Source organism: Equus caballus, chromosome 18 (genome assembly GCF_041296265.1).
Source record: "Equus caballus isolate H_3958 breed thoroughbred chromosome 18, TB-T2T, whole genome shotgun sequence".
Lineage (NCBI taxonomy): Eukaryota > Metazoa > Chordata > Mammalia > Perissodactyla > Equidae > Equus > Equus caballus.
The window spans coordinates 20,000,001-20,022,821 of NC_091701.1; the positions used below are offsets into that span (position 1 = coordinate 20,000,001).

Below are 22,821 nucleotides of genomic sequence, written 5' to 3' on the forward strand. Positions count from 1 at the left end.
GGTAAAGTTGAACATTTTACTATCACTATCCATGTGCTGTTATATGTATCTCAGAAAATTTCCAGGGTGGAGTTCAAAAGCAGAGCATTGGTAATGCTAGTAGAGATGCCCAAGATTTTTCTATGACTCAGTGGTCGTTAATAGTCTTCCCTAGGTTACACTGACCCTGATAGACCCACAGGAGTTTCATCCATCATTTCTTCTTCTCAACCCTTTAATCACTCCATACCTCACCTGCCTCTTAGAATGGTAAAAGCTAAATGGGGTATCAAACAAATGCCTTATTCCTCCATCCTAAGTAGATACCCTATCTGGTCTGCATATAAGTTGTAGTTTCTACCTTCCCAAACATGCATCTTGATGTGAAAGAGGAACAGAGAGAAGTTATGTAAAACAGTATAAAAGACATAAAGCAGATTCAGCTCCAGTCCTAAGGAGTTTATAATGTAAAATAGACCAGATAAATGAAGATCAAGACCACAGAAAACCAAAAGAACACAAATGTGAAGAATATTACAAATTTGTACTATATGACAACATTATAAAAGGAAAAACAGTTTTTTATATATACTTACAAGCATGGCTAAGGTTTACATGTAAACTGATAAAAAACGTTATAGTAAAAGATATATTTAATCATTAGTAGCTATCTAGAAATTCCCAATGTATGCTTATGGCATTTCAGGCACGTAATTTTAAACTAAAAATTGTAAAACAAGTAATTGATTCAATTTTCTTTTCTTCTTTTTTTTTAAGCCCAAAGTATAAGGATTTTAATACCTCTTCAGGCCTTCCCAAAGCTGGAGTTCCTGTAAGAAGAATGGCTCGTTTGGCTTTCTGTACTACTGGCAGTAAAATCCTGCTGCGAGCTGCATTTCTGGACTTCATGTAGTGTGATTCATCCACTATAACTACTTGGAAGTTCTGATTATTCAATGTATCTATCAAGGTCTCTGCATCTGTGGTTAAAAGACCATAACCCAGAACTGTCACCTTGCTGGTCGATATGCTCCTAGAAAAGAAAATCCATGTACTTTAAAAATATTTCAGTGACCAATTTATTATTAACAACACAACTCTTTGGGAAGAAATACAGAGGAGAAAAAAGAAGACAAGAGGAGCTGGTACTACTGCTGAATCCCAATTTCTCTTAAGATTTTACCATCTTTAAATAGGACAAACCAGAATCCAAATTTTAAAATTTTGGTTAAGCAAACCCAAATTTTTGGTTAAATGGTCTTTGGAAGATTTTGACATCCAACAAACCACATTTTACTAGGATAAGAACATTACCTTCTAAGAATATTTGCTTCCACCCACCCAGGATCATGATGGATGCAGTGGATACTCAAATATTTGTTGACTATTCAATGAAGCCTTCCCACAAACAGGATAACAGTGGTTTTCAATCCAGGTGCTATTGGGATTTTGATCAGGAAAATACTTAGCATTGCAGGGCTGCCCAGTGCACTGCAGGGCATTTCACATTCCTGGACCCTCCCACTAAAGGCCAGTAGAGTCCTTGTCATTGTGACAACAGAAATGCCCCTGGCCCTGGGGTGATGACGTGGGGAAAAGAAGAGGTGGGTACCATCTCATGCAGAGACATGTTTGGCTAAGGTGATGCCTGATCTTTTGAACTATCTCTATCATTCATACATCTCTAATATTCTTTATCACACTGTAATGTAATTATCCATTTACATATTTATCTCCCTTACTATATCAAAAGATTGGTGAAGGCAGGGAATGTGTCATTCATCTTTGTATGTACAGTGCTATGCTCCCAAAGAGTTTGTAGAATGAAATTAGACAAATAAATGCATTAAAATAAAACATATCACTTTTGTATTTCCTGTATCACTAGTGAAAAATACAGAACAGAGTCAGTCTTCTGCAGTTCTCTACCCTCTTAACAGAAAAGTCAGAGCTCCTCAATAGCCAGTACCAATATGAGAATTGCATTTTTTTTCCTTAATGACAACTGCACTTAAAGCCCTGGATAAATCTAACGAATACAGAGACATGAATTTCTTACTGTACTCAAATACCAGAAAAGCCTGCAGAAGAAAAGTATAGGGTTAATATTACTAACTTAGGCATATTGAGAGCAAGATACACAAGACAAGGGCTTCAAAGGCCACTGTGGCCTGCCACGTCTTGATTACCGAATAGTCCAGGAAAAACTGACATATTCCCAAAGGACGTATGTGTATTTGTGGTAAATACATGTTGCCGCATGTTGGTATAACCCAAAGCTGTTTTTTTAAGTACCTAGAAGACACTGGGTAATTTTTTCTGCCCTTAGCTGTTATCTTCCAGAAAAGTTATACTCTGGGGTTGTAGTACTATCTAACATATCCCAAATGTTATTCAAACAGAAATACTGGCCATTATTTAATTGCAAGAGTGTATTTCCAAAATAATAATGAAAACTAGCTGACCTAAAGGCTATAAAAGATGATAGAGGAGAAATATTTTAAGAATACTTAAATGTAAACTTTTAAATAAGTTACAGCTAACAAAATGGGTATAGAGGACTTAATAAATTCTACATTTTATAAATTCTTAGGTTTTTAAAATTTTATGCAGTTTTATTGGAGGAGAGGAAATTTATTTACAATTATTATCTACATCTTATTTTGACTATGCAAATAGTGTCCAAATTTCCTTCGGCCCAGAAAAATGTATTTCATCGAATTAAGAGTTGCAAAGTTGAAAGAAAAAAGGCCTCCATCTTACTTTGTCTATTCCTCCTTCTACATTCACAAAGGCCAACATTTTTTCTACAAATACTCTTTATGTTAAAAATCTTACAGAATACAATACAGTACAATAATACTACAATTAAAAAATCTAAGTATTAATAGACATTTATTTCAAGTAGATATACTGCTTTTTATTTGAGGCTCAGAAATTGGTAATTTTGAACTTCTGTAAACACGTAATTTGCATGATTCACCTAGAAACTCAATGGAATAAATTATCAATATTCAAACTGATTGGTTTATTCTAATGGCTAGAAAACAAGAAAAAAACAGTAGTTACACTATTTTAGATTTTTAGTGTAAGGACTTCAAATAATCACAAAGCAAATATTTTCAATATAGAAAATATTAAAATCACAAATTAATATAATAAAGAAAATAAAACTGGTTAATATTAACTTTTACTTATATATAAAACTTGCATATTAACTAACAAATTACAAAGCAAAACCCACCATAGTTGCCGGTAATAAAAGTTCACCAAACTTCAAGTTAATCTTGGAAAAGTTGTGAAATTTATTTTTCAACCCGCTAATAGTCAGTTTTAAGTATATTTAAGGTATATATAAAGCAGGTATATTACATGTATCTTTAAAAGTATACATATTTTATATTTACTTTTAAAATATACCATATAAAAGAGCTTACAATATTAAATATACCATTGGGTTTTAGATATATAATTCATATTTAAAAATGTAAAATAAAATTCTCCACACTACTCTCTTAAACCTAAATTTTGATCTATAGGTGATATTTCATTCCAAACATTAGTATATAGTAAATACACAGGAAGGCTTTTATCCCCTTAAATATTAAAAAGTTGTTCTTACCCAACATCAGTTTTATTCTGAATAACATTGATTTCTTCTGGACCCAGCTCTGGGATCCATTTCTCTAATTCTTCTGTCCAAGGGTACCTCAGAGATGAAGGGACCACTATTAAAAGAGGCCATTCCTCCTTATAAAAGTAAGCAATGGCAATTGCCTGGATTGTCTTTCCTAGACCCATCTAAATTAAAAATAAACAAATTAATTAAATTAAGGCTAAAATATTTTTAAAGAAAATATTTGAGCATTATTAAAAGAATTTCCCAATGTAAAATCAATTGAATTACACAGTTAATAAAAAGCTCAAGATTATTATGACCTGTAAAGTTCATTAAGTAAATTATATTATTTTCAAACCATTTGTGATTGGACTCTGATATAAAAAGGACCCTTAATTTTACATATTCCCTATACTGGTTTCAAATAACTTAATTTTATAAAGATGTGTGTGACCATTTTAATTTCTCCTCTCACAGAACACAAGAGGAAATGCCTTACCTATACAGCACCAAATCATATTATTTTAAAGCTAGAATCAGCCCTAAATCATGTACATTTTACAAAAGAAGTAAGCACAGAGTGGTTATTTAGCTTAGTTAATTGGATGCAAAACTAGTAAGAGAGCCCACATCTCCAATGTCTTCCCACTTTGTTGTTTTCACACTTACATATACCCTGTCTGTACACTATATTCATTTAAAATTAGCTACTAAATGAATGTTTATAGTGGTTTTGTTCATAACAGCCAGAAACTGGAGACAACTCAAATGTGCTTCAAGCGGTGCAAGGGAAAAAACTTCATGTGGTATATCCACACAATGGAATGCTACTCAGCAATAAAAAAGCAGCAAACTATTGCTATACGCAACAACATGAATGAATCTAAAATGCATTTTGCTAAGTGAAAGAAGCCAGACTCAAAAGCTACATACTATATGATTCCATTTTTATGTCATTCTGGAAATGTCAAAACAATAGGGACAGAGAGCAAACACATCAGGGGCTGGAAGGAGGGGGAGGGGGCAGCATAGGGAACTTTTCAAGATGATGGAGCTGTTCTATTATCTTGATTGTGGTGGCAGTTACATGACTGTTATGCATTTGTTAGAAACCATAGAATTCTACACTAAAAAACAGTGAATTTACCTATAAGGGTGAATTATATCTCAATAATCCTGAGTTTAAAAAACAGGAAGTAGTTACTATTGTGAACCATGAGAAAAAGAAAGACTAAAAGACATAGGCCTTGCTTAACAGACTATTCAAAGAGAAAAAAAGACACAGAAACCTAAAACAATTAATTTAAAATTAGCTTTAAATGCTGAGTGAAATTAAGAAAAGAGAAAAAGGGAGTTATGGACTTTTAGCAAGTCTCCATTAAGAAAACGTCGTTTCGTGTATGTGTTTTTCATTTTACTACTACTATTAATGACAACAAAAGTAATCTTAGAATAATTCAAGCAAAATTACATTTATATTCATCAAACTCAAAGAGAAAAGAGAAAACTAATGTGAATTGCTTAGGGGAAAACGTTCTTTTGACTGGAATAAAGACAGCCAAAGAGAAAAATGATGAAATGAAATGTAGGGAGTGATTTTGTTTCTCATCTGGTGTATAGTAAGTGCTCAGATATTATTTGACTGCATGAGTGAATGAATAACTAAATAAAGATCAAGGACTTTAAATTCTCTGGGACAGGCAAGACCCAGGCACAGAAACGGTGTGCGCAGTTTTTAAAAACGGGGAGGGAGGTAAACAAAAAACTTTTAGTCCTAGGGCAGTAATATTATTAGTTATCTTTTCAAAGTTTTGAGGCACATAACATTCAAGTATAGAGCCAAAGCTAACTCTAAAAGCTTTTAATATTGAAACAAGATCCAAGTGAAGATAAAAATTATTTTCTACCTACTATTTTAAGAATACAATTGAGTTTAAATTAGGCAGGGCTTGGTAATAGGTTAAGATAACTTAGGAAGGTAGATGTAGACACACACACAGCGCCTACATATTCTATTATAAAATTAAATCAATCATTTTACACCTTAGTATTTTATTTCTCTTTCCAAGGAACAGCGTACAACCCCATCTTCAGTCCTACATAGCCAAATTGAAGATTCACCTGATAGTGGCAGACACAGCCCTAGAGAAAACAACAGTCTACATAACTTAGTTTTGTAAATTTGAACCGAAGAGCAATTATGCACCAATATATGGTATAATGACTGCTCTGTTTCCTTGTCCTCACAGCCCTCCAATCCTCAAAGCTGAAACCACTTAAACATCAACAGATCCTGGGACCAACTTGCTTCCACGGATGCAGAAATTTAACAATTACACACCTTTACCTGGTTTGGGGTCATGAGTGTTGCTGCTTCCCCGAAACAACTCTGACCATGAGCACAGTTCCAGGAACTGAGTCTTCACCTTATTTTGTGAGTGTGGACCATAACACAAACTCTGTGCCATAGCTGTGGGTCCCTGGTTTGGCTTCCTGCTATGGTTTCATAACCCATTTTCCTGATTTCAATTTCTCTGGAAATAGGGGTCTGTTTTGCTTCCCTAATTTTCTGGGAAATAGGATTCTCTCTCTGAGACTAAGATTCTATCACTGGGTCCTTACCTTCTGCTTGCTGCTAAATTTACTTGGTTTCAAACTCCTGTCTACCTGGACTTTTGTGCACTTCACGTAGCGTGACTAACGTGTTCTATGTTGGCCTGCCAGAAACCTACGGATAAACCGGTTATCAACATATCCTAAGCATGTCTGCTACTGACATCAAAGATGCAGGTCTTCAATAGGGATATTTGGAAATGGGGCTTGAAACAATAGGTAGGAAAAACGTCGGGAAAAGAGAAGCTTTGGATTGAGGATAGGGGAAGAGAGAGGGAACTAGCTTCAGTACAGGTAAGAATAAGAATAATACCGGTGTGCTGGTTATCTTCTAGTTCTCTAATCCTGTCTTCTCGTATCTAATTTGCTATTACTGTATATTAAACCCATTGAATGAGTTCTTAATTCCGGATATGTTGTTTTTCAGTTCTAAAATGTTCGTCAGAATCTGTTTAAAAATATTTTTAGATTCTTTTCAATAGATTAAATTCTCTGTTGAAAGTTTTCATTTTTTCATCTCTTTTGTCCACCTTTTCCTTAATTCTCTTGAATAAAATAATCATAGTTATTTTAAAGCCCCTCTCTGATAACACCAATATCTGATCCCCTGTGGGATCTTTCTATTACCTACTTTTTCTTTTAGTATTCAGTCATTTGGTCTTGTTTTTTCAGCATCCCTTATATTTTCTGATTGGTTTCCAGACATTATGGATGAAAAAATTATAGACACTTTGGATGATGTTATCTTCCTTCAACCGGAAATCAGGTTAAGTTTTCTTTTGGCAGGCAGATTGCGTACCAGCAGATACCTAATTTCTTCTAAGACTTGGTTTTAGGCTTTTAAAGAGCAGGGTTTTTTCACTTTTGCCCTTATGCCTAGGGTATGGTCTTTAATATTAGGCCATGTTCTAGAAGAGACTCCTTTGGACGATCCTTTTAGGTATGCAGATTTAAAATCTTAATGAGGAACTAAATCAAGTAAAGAAATTCACAGAGGGAAATGTCAGACTGAAATCCTATGTTCTATTATTTATTATTGGGACAGAGGTGCATGTTTCAGCAGAACTATTTCCTTGTTCTTGTAGATTAAGTTATAATATTCTTTCCCATAGAGAGGTTTAGATGTTATGTCTGAAAATTTTTGTTTATTCTTAGATGTATGTGTTTGTGTTCATTCATGTGTTCTTGTCTCATAGGAGACAAGGAACAGGGAACAGACCAGAGAAATACGGACATTCAGGCCTGTTCTTCTCTTTACTCAAGAATGAAGAGGCCACTCTTTGGGAAATATGCTGTCATACTTCCCTGATGGTCTGGCTCTTCCCCATGGATGGGAGCAGGATTTCTCCTGAAGGGAAAACACTGGGATCACGTGAGGCTGGAAAGGAGGTGGGCCTTCGATGGCATCAGGATGGGACAAAAAAAACTTCTATCTCTAAAGACAGGACATTGAGTTGAGAATGGTAGCTGAACTCAAGCAAGCCTGTACTCTACAGCATGGCTGACTGATGCCTACGGAGGATAGCAAAAAGTGAAGCAGTGAGAAAGCTCTGCAATGGACAGAGAGGCTGTCTACGGGCAAATGCATTTAAGAATAGCCATTTCTAATATTAGTAGTTAACTGTTACACTTTTAATATTGTAGTTTTATTCTTCCCAAGTCTCTAGGAAAATTTCATTAGAAGTCACAGCTTTATAAATGGGATATTGTCAACAGGTAAATCTGAGTAAAGAGTATGTTCTTTGTATTATTCATATTCTTGCAACTCTTCCAAATAAAAAGCTAGGGGAAAAAAAGTTACAGTTCTACAACCTAGTAGTAACAGTTGTGCTGGGAAGAATGACAAGAGGGCTGTCCTTTATTTCAAAAGGAGGGGCCAAGAGAAATGATACTAAACTATTTCAGACAGTGCTAAAGGAAGAAAAGCTTCTAAATGCTTTTAAAATTATTTTAGAAAGTCAACATAACATGGATACCAAAACATGAAGGGGAGCACAAAACATAATCAAAGGTCAATCTCACACGTGAGTATTGGTGCAAACATTTTAAGTAGACAATTAAAATACAGAACTCAGTAGATCATTAAAAGAATAACATGACCAAGAGGAGTTCAAGTCCAGGAATAAAAAGACTATTCAACATAAGAAAGTCTGTTATGATAATTCACGATCTTAATAGATCAAAGGGAAAATGTAATATGATAATCTTTAGATGCTGAAAAGACAACTAAAAACATTCAGCTTTCATTTTTGATAAAAGCCCTTTATTAGTAACTATTACTAAAAGGACAATCTCTTCATGTGAGAAAAAGTACATATCTCAACCAAAAAAGTTGTATCATGCTTAATGGAGAAAAAACATTCCTATTAATATCAGAAACAGGTGAAAGAAATGAGAGATATAAATATTAGAACAGACAGCCAAAAATGTATTAGTAACAGATAATGTGACCAAATACTTGAAACCAAAAGAATCAATAGAAAAATAACTACTACTATTGGTAGTAACACCTAAGTAATGCCTACAGAATTTAGGCAAGTGGCTACTTCCAAATCATGATGAAAAAAGTTTGGTACTTTGGAAGGAATAATCAAAACAGAGCAAGGAAACAGAAGAGAATACAGGAACAGGCCAAATACATGTGAGGACTGAGTATATGATAGAGGTTGCATTTTTAAGTCAATGAAAAAAATGATTTATTCAATTAATGCTGTTAGGATAATTGGCTAAGAAACCAGAATATGTCCCCTCAAAATATGCCTCTTTGACACAAAAATTATTTTGAGCTGAAGGCAATTAAGAAGCAGGAAATACAGAATAAGCTCCTCCTTTCTGCCTAAAGGCAGGAAGTAAATTCTCCTTTTACTAAAGACAGACTAGAGGAATCTGCACACCAACCTAGTTAAACTAATCCTTATCTTCCTAGCTACTTCTTCACCATTTACTACCCCTAGCCCAAACCCCTTTGTCTTGTCAATTCTTCACAAATTTGTTGTTTCTTTGTCTAAACTTCATGCTCTGTCACTTCTTCAGGTCTTCGTTCTCTTGTGAAGGCTCCCATGTACACGTAAAAATTCAAAAAAATGTGTATACTTTTCTCTTTTTAATCTGTCTTTGTCGGTTAATTTTCAGACACACCCAGGGACCCCAAGAGAGTCAAGGAAAACTTTCCCTCCACTACACTAACCATTTGGAAAAACAATAAAACTGGGTCTTTGCCTCACCCCTCACTGTAAGATAATTTCCAGATAGATTAAAAATTTCCATATTTAAAAAAAAACACATAAAAGTGATAGAAAAAAGATGGGTAAAAAAAAAACTCAGAGTAGACATTTTTATTCATTATACCAAATCCAGAAAGCATAAAGGAAAATTCAAATAGAACTAAACAAAAATTTAAAATTTATATATCAGAGAGCATAAAACAAATGGAAACCAAATTAAAAAAAAATTGTAACACAAATGACGAAAGGCTAATCAATTTATGAAAAGCTCCTACCAAAAAGAAAAAACAAACAATCCAATAGAAAAATGGAGAAGTGAACAACCAACTCACAAAGAAAGAAATATGTTCAACAAATATCGAGATGCTCAATCTCACTCATAATCATAAATTAAAAAATCAAAACTATGAGAAACCATTTTGCACCTACAAAATAAGATTAATAAAAACTAAAGATTTGGTAACATGCTGGTGACAGTTTGGGGAAACAGGCACTTGTACAGTATTGTGGGAATAAATACTGATCTGACTATCCAGCAAGTCCAATGCTTGGAATGGAATTTTTTCAGGGATATACTTGCATAGTACACTAAACCCGTAAAGAAGAGACAAGTTAGAGAAATTATGGTACATCTATACAATGAGATGATAAGAGATTTTCACATATTGAGGTATATGGGGTAACTATTCAGGTTCAAAACCCATTCAGCTTGAACTAAAGAAGCCTGACTTATGGCCCATCAAACATACATTGTAGATCAGCTGTAACCACATGGCACCACTCATCAAGCCATGCTAAGGCAGCATCCCACATGCCACAACTAGAAGGATCCACAACTAAAAATATGCAACTATGTACAGGGGGGCTTTGGGGAGAAAAAGGAAAAAAATAAAATCTTAAAAAAAAAAAAAGGTAAGAATACATACTTCCCCTCCTATATCCTATTGATAATGCCCTATTGGTAACCCTGGTATTAGTCACTTTCCGGATATCAGAGTCATATTGACCTACTAATTTGCAACTGAATACCTCTTTGCAACTTTGATGAATATACATCCCGGGCGTGTTTAATGTATGTTCTTTGTTCTAAAAAAGTATAAGACTACTGAAAAGCATGTTTCTCCAGAAGGCTTTCTTCCTTTCTGGAAAAGGCCTTTCTGGGTTATAATCCTCACATTGGCTCAAGTAAAACTCACCTATCTCTCTTATCTATAGACAGTTATTAGTTATTTTGCATTGATATAGATATTATGTAATCATTTTTTAAAAATGAGGTAGATCTATATACTGATATAGAATGATTGGTAAGTCTCTTGTTGCAAAATAGTATATTGAAAAGAAAAATAGTATGGTAAATATGATCCAGTTAATATTCAGAGAAAGAAAAAGGGAGAAAAATAGAGAAAAGAAGAGGGGAAGGGATGGAGGGAAGAAGGAAGGAGGGAGGACAGAAAGAACTATTAGCAGTCACCATTGGAGGATGTGACTGTAGGGATAGGGAGGGAAGGAAAATACAAACTGTGATACTGGGTATCTACCCAAACAACTTGAAATCAACAATCCAAAGTAACATATGCACCCCTATGTTCATTGCAGCACTATGCACAATAGCCAAGACATGGAAGCAACCCAAGTGCCCATCGACCAATGACTGGATAGAGAAGGTCTGGTATATAAATACAACAGAATAATAAACAGCCATAAAAAAAAAGACAAAATCATCCCATTTGCAACAACATGGATGGACCTGGAGGGTATTATGCTAAGTGAAATAAGCCAGACTGAGAAAGACAAACACCCTATGATTTCACTCATATGTGGAATATAGACAAACACATGGACAAAGAAAATAGTTCAGTGGTTACCAGGGGAAGGGGAGCGGGGGTGGGCATAGGGGCTGAAGGGGAGCACTTTTGTGGTGACAGAGGAGAAATAATGTACAACTGAAATTTCACAGCAATATAGACTATTAAGAACTCAATTAAAAAAAAAAGAAAAAAAGAAAGAAGGTCACTGAAGGACAGAAGCTGTGCTGGGAGAAGCATTAGGGGCCCAGGGATGGGGTCGCTTGTGGAGAGGAATTCCTGTGGAGACGAGGGGAGTTGGGTAGTGGGGCCTCTGACCTTCCTGTGGATGTAGGTCCTAGTTTGCTGGTCTTGGCAAAACTAAGGACAAGGAGGGGCCACAAGTGGTGAGTCGCACCCACAAGATAATCATTTTTATTGTGCCTTTTTGTTTTACACTCTACCAGTCAAATCTTCTGGTCAGGAGATCTTTTTTTTCTATTAATTAACACTCCCTATTTTTAGAACTGTTTTAGGATTACAAAAAAAGTTGAACAGATAGCAAAGAGAGTTCTCATATTCATTCCTTCCCTGCTCATGGCTTCCCCTATTATTAACATTTTGCATTCACGTGATACATTTGTTACAATGAATGAACCAATATTGATATGTTATTATTAACAAAAGTTCATAGTTTTCATTAAAGTTCACTCTCTTTTACAGTACTATGAATTTTGACAAGTTGATGATGTCACGTATCCACCATTACTGTGTCATACAGAATAATTTCAATGCCCTAAAAAATCCCCTGTACTCCACCTAATCATTTTTCTCACCTTCCCCTCCAAGTCCAGGTAAGCACTGATCTTTTTTGCCTTTGCCTTTTCCACAATGTCATATAGTTGGAATCATAAGGTGTGTGGCCTTTTCAGGCTGGCTTCTTTCACTTAGCAAATATGAATGTAAGGTTCTTTCATGCCTTTTCATCATAGTCCATGTCTTGTTATTGCTTAAAAGGATTCCATGGTTTGTTCAATCCATTCACCTATTGAAAGATATTTTGGTTGCATCTAGTTTGGGGCAATTATAAATAAAGCTGTTATAAATAGTAATAATAATAAAAAGAAAATACAAACTTTGAGTTTATATTAAATCTTCACTGCTGTGTACATATCCCCTCTGAATAAATATTACTTGCAGGGGGGCAGTAAGGGACAGAGAGAGAAAACTTCTTTTAAAAATATCCAGGAGACTCTTTGAGAAGTTGGAAATCCCTGAGTATTAAACTGGTTAAGTGTTTATGCCAAAATCTGGACATCAACATGACCTTATTATAAAGTCACAGTCTACTGCTATACTATGACACTGAGGTGGGGGAGGTGCTGGACCAGGGAGAGGGAGAGGCGGTAGGGGAGAGGGAGGAGGTGAGGGAGAGACATAAATTAAACATACATATATTTAACTGTAGAATGAAGCCAGGTAACTGAGGGTTACTGTAAAAACTCAGTAAGAACATGATTATCCTTCAGCCTGTTCCCAAGACAGACACAGATGAAAAGAAGTTAATCTTCTAACTTGCTGTTTTCTTATTTAACCTGAGGGGTGACTCAAGGATCACAAAGATTTATGAACTTATTTTGCAGAAGAAAAAGAATGCCTTTAAGGAACTTATGATCACCAGATAACCAGGCCCCAGTTGCCATTGATGCCCGGAAGTCTGATTGCCCAACCCCCTTAGCTCTATAAAGACTCCCTGCTTTCTTCTTTCATTAAGGTGGATTTGAGAGAACCTATCCTCCCACCTTCTTGTTTTGGCAAATTCGAAGAAAAGTTTCTCCATCTCCAAGCACCAAGTGTCTCAGTGATTGGCTTATTGTGCATTAGGCACACAAATTTGAGGTTAAGAGGTATGGTATCAGAATGAAAGAAGAGCTTTTCAAAAAAATATTGGTCAAACCCACACTTGAGGAAAAGTGAAGAAGCAAAAGATGAAGAAACCCGGGGATGCATGATTTCTTTCTTTCTTTTTTTGGTGAAGAAGATTGGCTCTGAACTAACATCTGTTGCCAATCTTCCTCTTTTCGCTTAAGGAAGATTGTCCTTGAGCTAAAATGTGTGCCAATCTTCCTCCATTTTGTATGTGGGATGCCACTACAGCATGGCTTGATGAGCAGTGCATAGGTCTATGTCTGGGATCTGAACCCACCAACTCTGGGCCGTCAAAGTGGAGCATGCGAATCTAACCACTACACCACTGGGCCAGCCCTAGGTTGCAAGGTTTTTTATCCTACTTTTGTTGATGATTAAGTCAAAACTCAGAGTAAGTCACTGTTCCTTAATATGCTTGGATTTTCAATCTGTAACAATTGGAGACTGCACTATATTACTCATTTCTAGGCAATAAGTGGGAAGATGTATAAGGAATAATTTATGCGTTTCCTGGAAACAAACAATTTCACTCAATAAAAGAACAATCTCAATATTTTGAATTTCGAAACATAAAAAAGAACATAAGCATAGATTACAATATTTTAGAAGAATTTTAAGTTATAGCTCTAGTGTGGGCAGCAATGTGTTCTTATCATATTCAAAATCTTTAGTGATGTTCATTGAAGGGGAGCAGAATATGCCAACCCAAAATACGCCTCTTTGCAAAAAGACTACTTTGAGCTGATTATTTTTGAGAATCAGCAGACACAGAAGAAGCTCTGAAGATGGAGTAGAAACTACCCTTTAGTAAGGGAAGTTTAGATTTATAAAGGAAATCTCTTTTTGGTGTCACCCTATCTGTACCTGGAAGGGAGGAATAACTCTAAATCACAAGAAACTCTTATCAATGGAGAAGACATTGACTTAAATCTGCATAACAAACCTTACCCTTGTTTAACATGCTTTCCCTGGTAACCTCCCATAACCGACCTCCCCAGACCCCAACACCTTTCTGTTGTGTTTAGCTGAAGATGGTATTCCAGGCAGTGGCTTGGGCCATCTCGGGGAGTTTACTCATTTTTCCTGGATATCTCCCCTGTATACATGAGATGTACATGTTAATGAACTATTGTTTGTTTTTCTCTTGTGAATCTGTCTTTTATTATAGGGAGTCTCACCCAAGAACTCAGGAGGGTAGAGTGAAAATTATTTTTCCTCCTGTACATTAATATTTAATCTTAAAAAGTCACAAGACATAATAAAAATGAGATAACTATAATGTGAAATGCTCAGATGTATATGTATTATTCATTCAAACAGTACCACTCCTAAGTTAAAATGTGAGTAAATAAAAGATAATGACAGAATAATGTAGATTAGCAATGCTCAATATTTCAGAAGTAGATTTTCCAAATATTCTTCGTATTTTTTAATATGTGTTTTGTAAAACTGAAATCAGGTGAACAAATTTTATTAAGATTCTATTCATTTTCTCCATATGTATTGTGGGATTAGTGCCTTGGTGATTTCTTCAAAAAGAGAGCTCAACACAACACAACACAAAGAACACAATTACAGATGCTGAGGGAAAAAAAAAAGAAAGAAAAGGAGGAAAAAAGTGGTCTAATTTTTGGTTATGCTCTAAGTTCTTAAAATCTATTATACTTATGAATCATTTGGATACTAGTTAAAAATTCAGACTTCAGGGGCTGGCCCAGTGGCCAAGTGGTTGAGTTCATGTGCTCCAATTCGGCAGCTGAGGGTTTCACCTGTTTATATCCTGGGCGTGGACCTAGCAGTGCTCACCAAGCCATGCGGTGGCAGTGTTCCATATACAAAATAGAGGAAGACTGGCACAGATGTTACCTCAGGGCCAGTCTTCCTCACCAAAAGAAAAAGAAAAGAAAAGAAAAACCAACTGTTTAACAAGTGGAAGAATTAATAACTTACATCACTAAAATTTCTAGCTGTAATGAATACAGAGAAATCAAATATAATGCATTCTTAAAGAAAAAAGTGTATGAAAAATACAAAATTATCCATGTTGTATTATAGCACTGTGAGTATGCTGACCACAAATGTAAACAAAGGGGTCTTTCAAAAGTATATGAAAACAAGGACTAAGAAACAAAGAGTAGACAGTGAACATTGTACTTTGTAAATGATTATTATCATTAATGATCATAGATTAATTCAGCTACAGATTTTATAAAAGAGAAGACGAAGAAATCCCTTGCTTTGCATTGTAAATAATTACAGTGTTGTGCTTTGTTTCCCCTTTTATGTGACAACACTATAATTAATTGAAGACAACATCAAAATTAAGAATAAAGAATCTCCACAACATGACTAACAAAAATGTACAACTGAAATCTCACAAGGTTGTAATCTATCATAACATTAATAATAAAAAAAAAAGAATAAAGAATCTCATGTTGAAATGCAGATCAGTATATTAAAATAATATTTTTTCAGTCATAATGACACATAAAAATTGTGGTGGAAGTGAAGTAAATAAATAAGGCCATCACTTATTTGTGACAAGAGAAAAATTGCTTCTGCTTTCAAAATAAGGAATCAAATGCAAATCAATCAATAGCTTCAGAGACAAAATTGTTGCAAGGTTATTAGAATGCTTTCAGTTGAACAAGTACTTGTATTAATCTGTCAATTCATGTGTTGACACATAGCAATCACTTTTGAACCATTAGAAAGAACTTGAAATCTCAATTCAGTGATTATTGAAAATGTTAATTAAACAATGTCAGATTCACTACTCAGAATTAGAACTGAGACCCTTTAAGATGTGTCTTATATATATTACAAAGGAAGTAAAAAGAAGCCTTCATGAGAAAAGTTTGTTTAAAAAAAAAGTAAGAATTAACTTACTTAAATGGTTATATAAAATGAAAAGGCAACAAGCAAAATGAAAACAAAATGCTAATCACATCTTCTATTAGTTGCCAAAATGCCACTATTGACTAAAAGTGGCGTCCTAATGAGTTGGGTAGACAGCTTTCAAAGGTTAAAAAGTAAAGGATGGTCACCAAAGCCTGAGATTAGACTGGAGTATTACTTGCCAAAGTGGAAACAAGAATGTGAATCATATAAGGCTGCAAAATCAATTTGTCATTCTAAGACAAAGACATGGAATGTTACCAAAAATAAATATTGCTGTTTAGATTGGCTTAGGCAACAAAGAAAAAACCATGACTATTAAGGAATAAGAAAGAGAAAACCATCAATGTTTTTAAAAGTACTTATTACTTAAAAATTAATTTTTATAGGGCCAGCCCAGTGGCGCGGTAGTTAAGTTTGCACATTTTGCTTTGGTGGCCCGGGGTTCGCCAGTTCAGATCCTGGGTGTGGACATAGCACCACTTATCAAGCCATGCTGTGGCAGGCATCCCATATATAAAGTAGAGGAAGATGGGCATGGATGCTAGCTCAGGGCCAGTCTTCCTCAGCAAAAAGAGGAGGATTGGCAGAAGATGTTAGCTCAGGGTTAATCTTCCTCAAAAAAAGAAAGAAGAAGAAGAAAAAATTAATTTTTCTATGTTTAGAGAATATTTACAGAGATGACTTTTTGATCCAAAAATCAACTACCCCATATCAAGGTAGATTTTCTTGGGTCCACATTATATAGTTTTCTTCTCTAGAGCAGAATCTGTATAGGTTGCTCCTGTATTAGTCATAGTGACAGATAATTTCGCCTACAATGCAATGTCACATGAACCCCAGGGAAGTATTATAGCAAGGTGAAATATATTTGGTTTCTGACATTTTTATTGGATAGGGATGCTCCTTGTTTTCCCAATATAATTAAATTTATTATTGGATAACTTCTCCATTCTTTCTCTTTTTTGTCTTCTACTAGAACTAATAACAGCTCCAAATTTCTTAAATGAACCCATGTACAGAATAAGCTCAAAAGTGCATAGCCCATCAATTATTACTTAATGAATTCAATTTTAATCCATAAAAAGAAATGAGATATGTCAAAATTATGATAATGGTATCATATGCTAGTCACAGTCCTCATTTATTAAATATTATCCATGTCAAAATAAAAAAATTGATTCTGGCTTTGTGGAACCAGTTGATTAGAGAAAATGTAATCTATCTGAACTTCAGAAAATTCGATGAAAACATTATCTAAGAAAATCTTCCTAAGAAATAAATTCAAATTGTGTTCAGAATCAAAATAAAAGTTACTTGCAAAGCATTAATGACTATCACAATAAACAATAAATAATAAAAGTTAATTTATATGGGGAAAATGTATATGTTAAGATCTAACCTGGGATTGATTTTATTTTACTGAGATATCGCTGACATTAAAAACAGAGAAAATGGTTCATTAAATCAATAGTTAACACTATGTCATAAACTAATAAGGTAAATAAATGGTAAAGGAAATGACAAAAAAAAATAATGAAAATGTTGGAATAAAAATCTGTAGGGGAGCAGAATTTGCCACCCTAAAATGTGTCTCTGTGGTTAGATTATTTTTAAGAACAAAAGACTCAGGAAGAAACTGTGACCTCCCCTCTAATTGCCTAAAAGACAGAAGGGCCTGTTTCAGGAAGGAGCTATCACCATAAATAACTATAGTGTAACATGAACCATGCATGGTAGACAGGCAGGAACCTAGCAAGGCCCATTTGGTCAAAGTCCTGTCCACGTCCCATTGTCTTTGCAAGGCACGGCACACACTTGTTTACCAAACACGTGCTTTTCCATCTCCACATGAATTACCTTCCTCCTCTTTAAAGTCCCAAACTACTGCCCTCAACATCCTCTTTTGTCTTTAGCTGAAGATGCTATTTATGGTGGTGGCTTTGCCCATTTTGGCAAAGTAACTCACTTTCAAAACTCTCTCATGTATACACGTTATGAAACTTGTTTGATTTTTTCCTGTTAATCTGTCTCATGTCGATTTAATTCTTAGACCAGCCAGAAGGACCTAGAAGGGTAGAGGAAAATTTCTTCCTCTCCTACAAAAGTAATAAATGTTAGGAGTTAATGTTAGAATTAAAAAAGTAAGATAACCAATTCAACTGATGTATTAATGATATATTATGAAATTACCTAAAATATGGATTTTAAATAAAAATGTACTGAAAAGTGACAAGAATATTCAGCTGATAGTATTTGTTTATCCTTTCTAATATTATTTATTAGTAATAGCCTCAGTATTAATATTAATAAAAATAAATAAAAAGTCATTTCATTTTATGTAGAAACTTGCTTAGGTCAGGGAAGAAAAAGGCCTTGGAATAGCAAAAATGAAGAATAAGAAACAGACACATAAAACACTCTTAAGAGATTTAAGTAAAGAGCCTAACTTGTCTCAGTAGTTGATAACCTTGAGTAACTGAAAACTATTAAATTATCCTTAGTGTGTAATGTTTAAAGAAGCAGGAACATACAGAAAGCATTTCCCTTCAAAATTCTTATGGTAAAAAAAGTTTGGATGCTTGGCTGTCCTAAAAACTTTGATTCTCTAGAAATATCTAATTTACCATAAGTTTTAAAAAAAAGTCAAAACAACAGGAAAATAATATCATCATTAAAAAATATATTCTAGTTTAACTTTCTAAACTAACTTTAGAGCTTGAGAGGAGAAGGAGATTAGAACTTGCAGAAAATGCCAAAAGACTGAATCATTCTATTGGAAACTTTTGGGTCACTTACAAGTAAAATTAGATAAAGGTTAAGAAAGATACATACTTCACATGACTGTGATATACAAAAGGAGGACACTAAGAATCTAGAAAAGTAGTTCTTAAACTTTTAAAAAGCAATGTAAGCCTTTCCAAGGCTTAATATCCATAATATATAAAGAACTCTCACAACTCAACAACAAAAAATCAAACAACTCGATCAAAAAATGGGCTGGAGGCATGAACAGACATTTCTCCAAAGAAGATATACGGATGGCCAATAGGCACATGAAAAGATGCTCATCATCGCTGATCATCAGGGAAATGCAAATCAAAGCTACACTAAGATATCACCTTACACCCATTAGAATGACAAAAATATCTAAATCTAATAGTAACAAATGTTGGAGAGGTTGTGGAGAGAATGGAACCCTCATACACTGCTGGTGGGAATGCAAACTGGTGCAGCCACTATGGAAAAGAGTATGGAGATTCCTCAAAAAATTAAAAATAGAACTACCATACGATCCAGCCATTCCACTACTGGGTATCTATCCAAAGAGCTTGAAGTCAGCAATTCCAAAAGTCCCATGCACCCCAATGTTCATTGCAGCATTATTTACAATAGCCAAGACATGGAAGCAACCTAAGTGCCCATCAACAGATGAATGGATAAAGAAGTTGTGGTACATATACACAATGGAATACTACTCAGCTGCAAAACAGAACAAAATCATTCCATTTGCACTAACATGGATGGACCTTGAGTGAATTATGTTAAGTGAAATTAGCCAGTTAGAGAAGGATAATCTCTGTATGACTCCACTCATATGAGGAATTTAAAAATGTGGACAAAAAGAGCAGATTAGTGGCTACCAGGGGAAAGGTGGGGTGGGGGGTGGGCACAAAGGGTGAAGTAGTGCACCTGAAACACAAGTGACAAACATTAATGTACAATTGAAATCACACAAGATTGTAACCTATCAACTCAATAAAAAAAATTTTAAAAAAAGCAATGTACGCCTTTTCAAATAAAACATTACACAGAAACTCAACATTTGTGAAGCCAAAAAAGTGAGGCAGCTATAACCAAAGTAGAGTAGGGACCTCAGAGCCCCATGGCCTCAGTTTCAACCTCAGTTCTGTGAAATACAGCTCGAAAACCATGGAAGGTTACCCAGTCAATAAAATCCTCAATTTTCCTTTTTACTTTTTTTCACTCTTTATTGAGATTACGATCGTTTACAACCTTGTGAAATTTCAGTTGTATATTACTGTTTGTCAGTCGTGTTGTAGGTGTGCCACTTCACCCTTTGTGCCCACCCTCCACCCCCTCTTTCCTCTGGTAACCACTAATCTGTTCTCTTTGTCTACATGTTTAACTTTCACATGTAAGTGGAGTCATACAGAGGTTGCCTTTCTCTCTCTGGCTTATTTTACTTAACATAATACCCTCAAGGTCCATCCATGTTGTTGTGAATGGGCTCAATTTTCCTTTTTTCAGTGCTGGTTTTCTACTTAACTTCTACAAGGCCCACCTCAAAACTACCTCCTCCACAAAGCCATCTGACTAAATCAAGCTGGAATTATTGATTCCTTCCACAAAAGTGCCATAGAATTTCTATTGGAAACTTCATTTCCAACATTTCCAGTATCCTACATTTTACATACAACGCACAGAGATATATACCCCCACTCTTCCTTTCCTGATTAGAAGCTTCTCAGAGGGTGGGTATGTTTCTTAATCTATATTCCTAAGAACTTAGCAAACAGAAGACCCTTGATAATATTTATTTGTTGAATACAGGAGCAAAAGGTAGGTTAATTAGTGGCTAAAGGAAAAAAAAAATGGCTTTAAAATGTTCTAACATAAAGAAATAAGACCTGGACTGAGAACAATCTCTGGCTGCTCTCTATGACAAGTCCAGAGCCCTTATGCATATTCAGAATTGTTGTTCGATTCCCAATGCAGCTGTGGCTCCTTGGGGCTTCTAAGTTCTGTGAAAACTTAAGTCCATTACTAAAAATGGAAAAGCAGATTATGGGGTGCTATTTAAACTACCCCTCCCAACTTTAAATAATTTATCTTCATTGAGGACACTCCATTTAATAAAAACTGGTAAGGCAAGAATATTTGCAACATCCTCCTTACAATATACTTGGAAGCGTTAATGTATAATAACAGTGCCTTAGGCTGAGATAATGGCCTTAGTGCTTTGTGCCTTTCAAACGCTCATGTGAATTGTATATACTATATTCCAGGAAGATGTTTGTGTCTGACTTTATCTGGGTAGAGTTTAACTCATCATTGCTGTCACCTCTGCTTTTCATTTTGAATTCTGTCCAAGACTATTGAGTGAACATTGTAATAACCCAGCTGTGCAAAACAGCAGGAGCCCTGAACAAAATTACATCAGCATCCAAAGAAATCAGGGTAAACTTCTTTAAAATTGAAAATGCAATCAGTTGCATTTGTATGTTGCCAGTGCTCAAGATAAAAAATTTCAGACTGAAGGACGACTTGAAGGACAGCAAGAAGACTCTGTACTAGACATTTTGGTAAAGTTTTTTAAAAGATCTCAAAACCCCAAAACCCACTTAAAGGAATCTTTTCTCCATTACCTCCCTGCCTAGAAGAATTGGAGGTGGGTGGTAGTGGGTTGTAGACCTGATTTAAAATACTGGGGACTGGTAGACAATATGTCCCTCTTGTTTAGATGAAGAGATCTTTCTTGATGAGCTCAAATGATCAAGTCATCAACAACAAAAATTACTAAGACAAAAGAAGCTCTCTCTTATTCATTCAGAAGGCATTAACTAGAAATCTATTATTCCTGCTAGGTAGACAGACTTAACTTGAGTCCTAGGAGTTCCACCCGATGGGACAGAATCAGATATGTACAGCAGAACATAATTCAAACACTACAGTAGAAGAGAGAACACAGAGGAACCAAGAGACACCAAGGATGGTGATACAAAGGAAGCAATATTTGAAGAGGGTTTTGAATGATGATTTTGTTTCATGGACTTGGGAAAGGATGAGATACAGAAGGAAAGGAATTCATCAGAAAAAAGAACAACATATATAGAGATATCAAAGCATAAAAAGTCATAGTGTTTGAGAATAGGAGAAAAGGAAAAAGGAATATCTGAGATATATTCCTCCTGTTTCTTACATAAGTAATCTCATGAGGAAAGTATTATAATTCCCTACTTTACACAAGGAAACTGAGGCTCAGAGAGATTAATTTACTTGTCCAATATGACATTGATAATAAGGGGTAGATGTCACAATAAGTAAACATATGGAAATCTCACTAGAATTTATGCTGGAGAAAAACAGAAGAGAATGGAAGAATCAGGAAGTGGCTAGCTTGTGAAGTGCTTTACTCTATAGGCAACAGGGAGAAATGCAGAATTTTATGAATATAACTCTGGCGGCAGTAAACAGTGGCTGTTTTCATTTGATTCAGCTTTGGCCTTTGGAAAACAAAGGAAAGACTTCCTAACTCATTCTATGTGGCCAGCATTAATATAACACCAAAAACATACAAAGATATTAAAAGAAAACTAGAGACCAGTACCTCTCATGAACGTAGGCGCAAAAATCCTCAACAAAATATTAGCAAATCAAATCCAACAATGCAGAAGAAGAATTATACACCATAAACAAGTAGAATTTATCTGAGCTATGCAAGACTGATTCAACACTTGAATATCAACAAATGTGATCCACCATATCAAAGGACTAAAGAAGAAAAATCATATGATCATATCAATTGACACAGAAAAAACATTTGATAAAATCCAACATCCATTCATGACAAAAGCTCTCAGAAAACTAGGAACACAGGAGAATTTCCTCAGTTTGATAAAGAGCATCTACAAAAGAACTTACAGCGAATATCATGCTTAATGATGAGAAACCAGATGCCTTCCCCCTAAAATCAAGAACAAGGCAAGGCTGTGTTGTCTCACCATTCCTATTCAACCTTGTACTAGAAAAC

At 35.0% G+C, this 22,821-nt stretch overlaps 1 protein-coding gene across 8 annotated transcripts in view; it reads right to left on the bottom strand.

Annotated features, from left to right (window-relative positions):
• Positions 1-22,821, bottom strand: part of ZRANB3 (zinc finger RANBP2-type containing 3) — a 216,270-nt gene that overhangs the window by 97,111 nt on the left and 96,338 nt on the right. For 4 of the 8 annotated variants that reach the window (XR_011428187.1, XR_011428186.1, XM_070240766.1 and 1 more), the window contains 2 exons: positions 3,602-3,780; positions 781-1,012 (listed from right to left, as the gene is read on the bottom strand). The exons of 2 other annotated variants lie outside the window; for them this stretch is intronic. Coding sequence is in view for 4 of the 6 variants with exons in the window: in XM_070240766.1 (XP_070096867.1) it covers positions 781-1,012; positions 3,602-3,780 (411 nt within the window). In the remaining 2 variants the exon portion in view is untranslated. The remainder of the gene's footprint in view (positions 1-780; positions 1,013-3,601; positions 3,781-22,821) is intronic. 2 more of the 8 variants (XM_070240767.1, XM_070240768.1) reach the window with 2 other exon arrangements.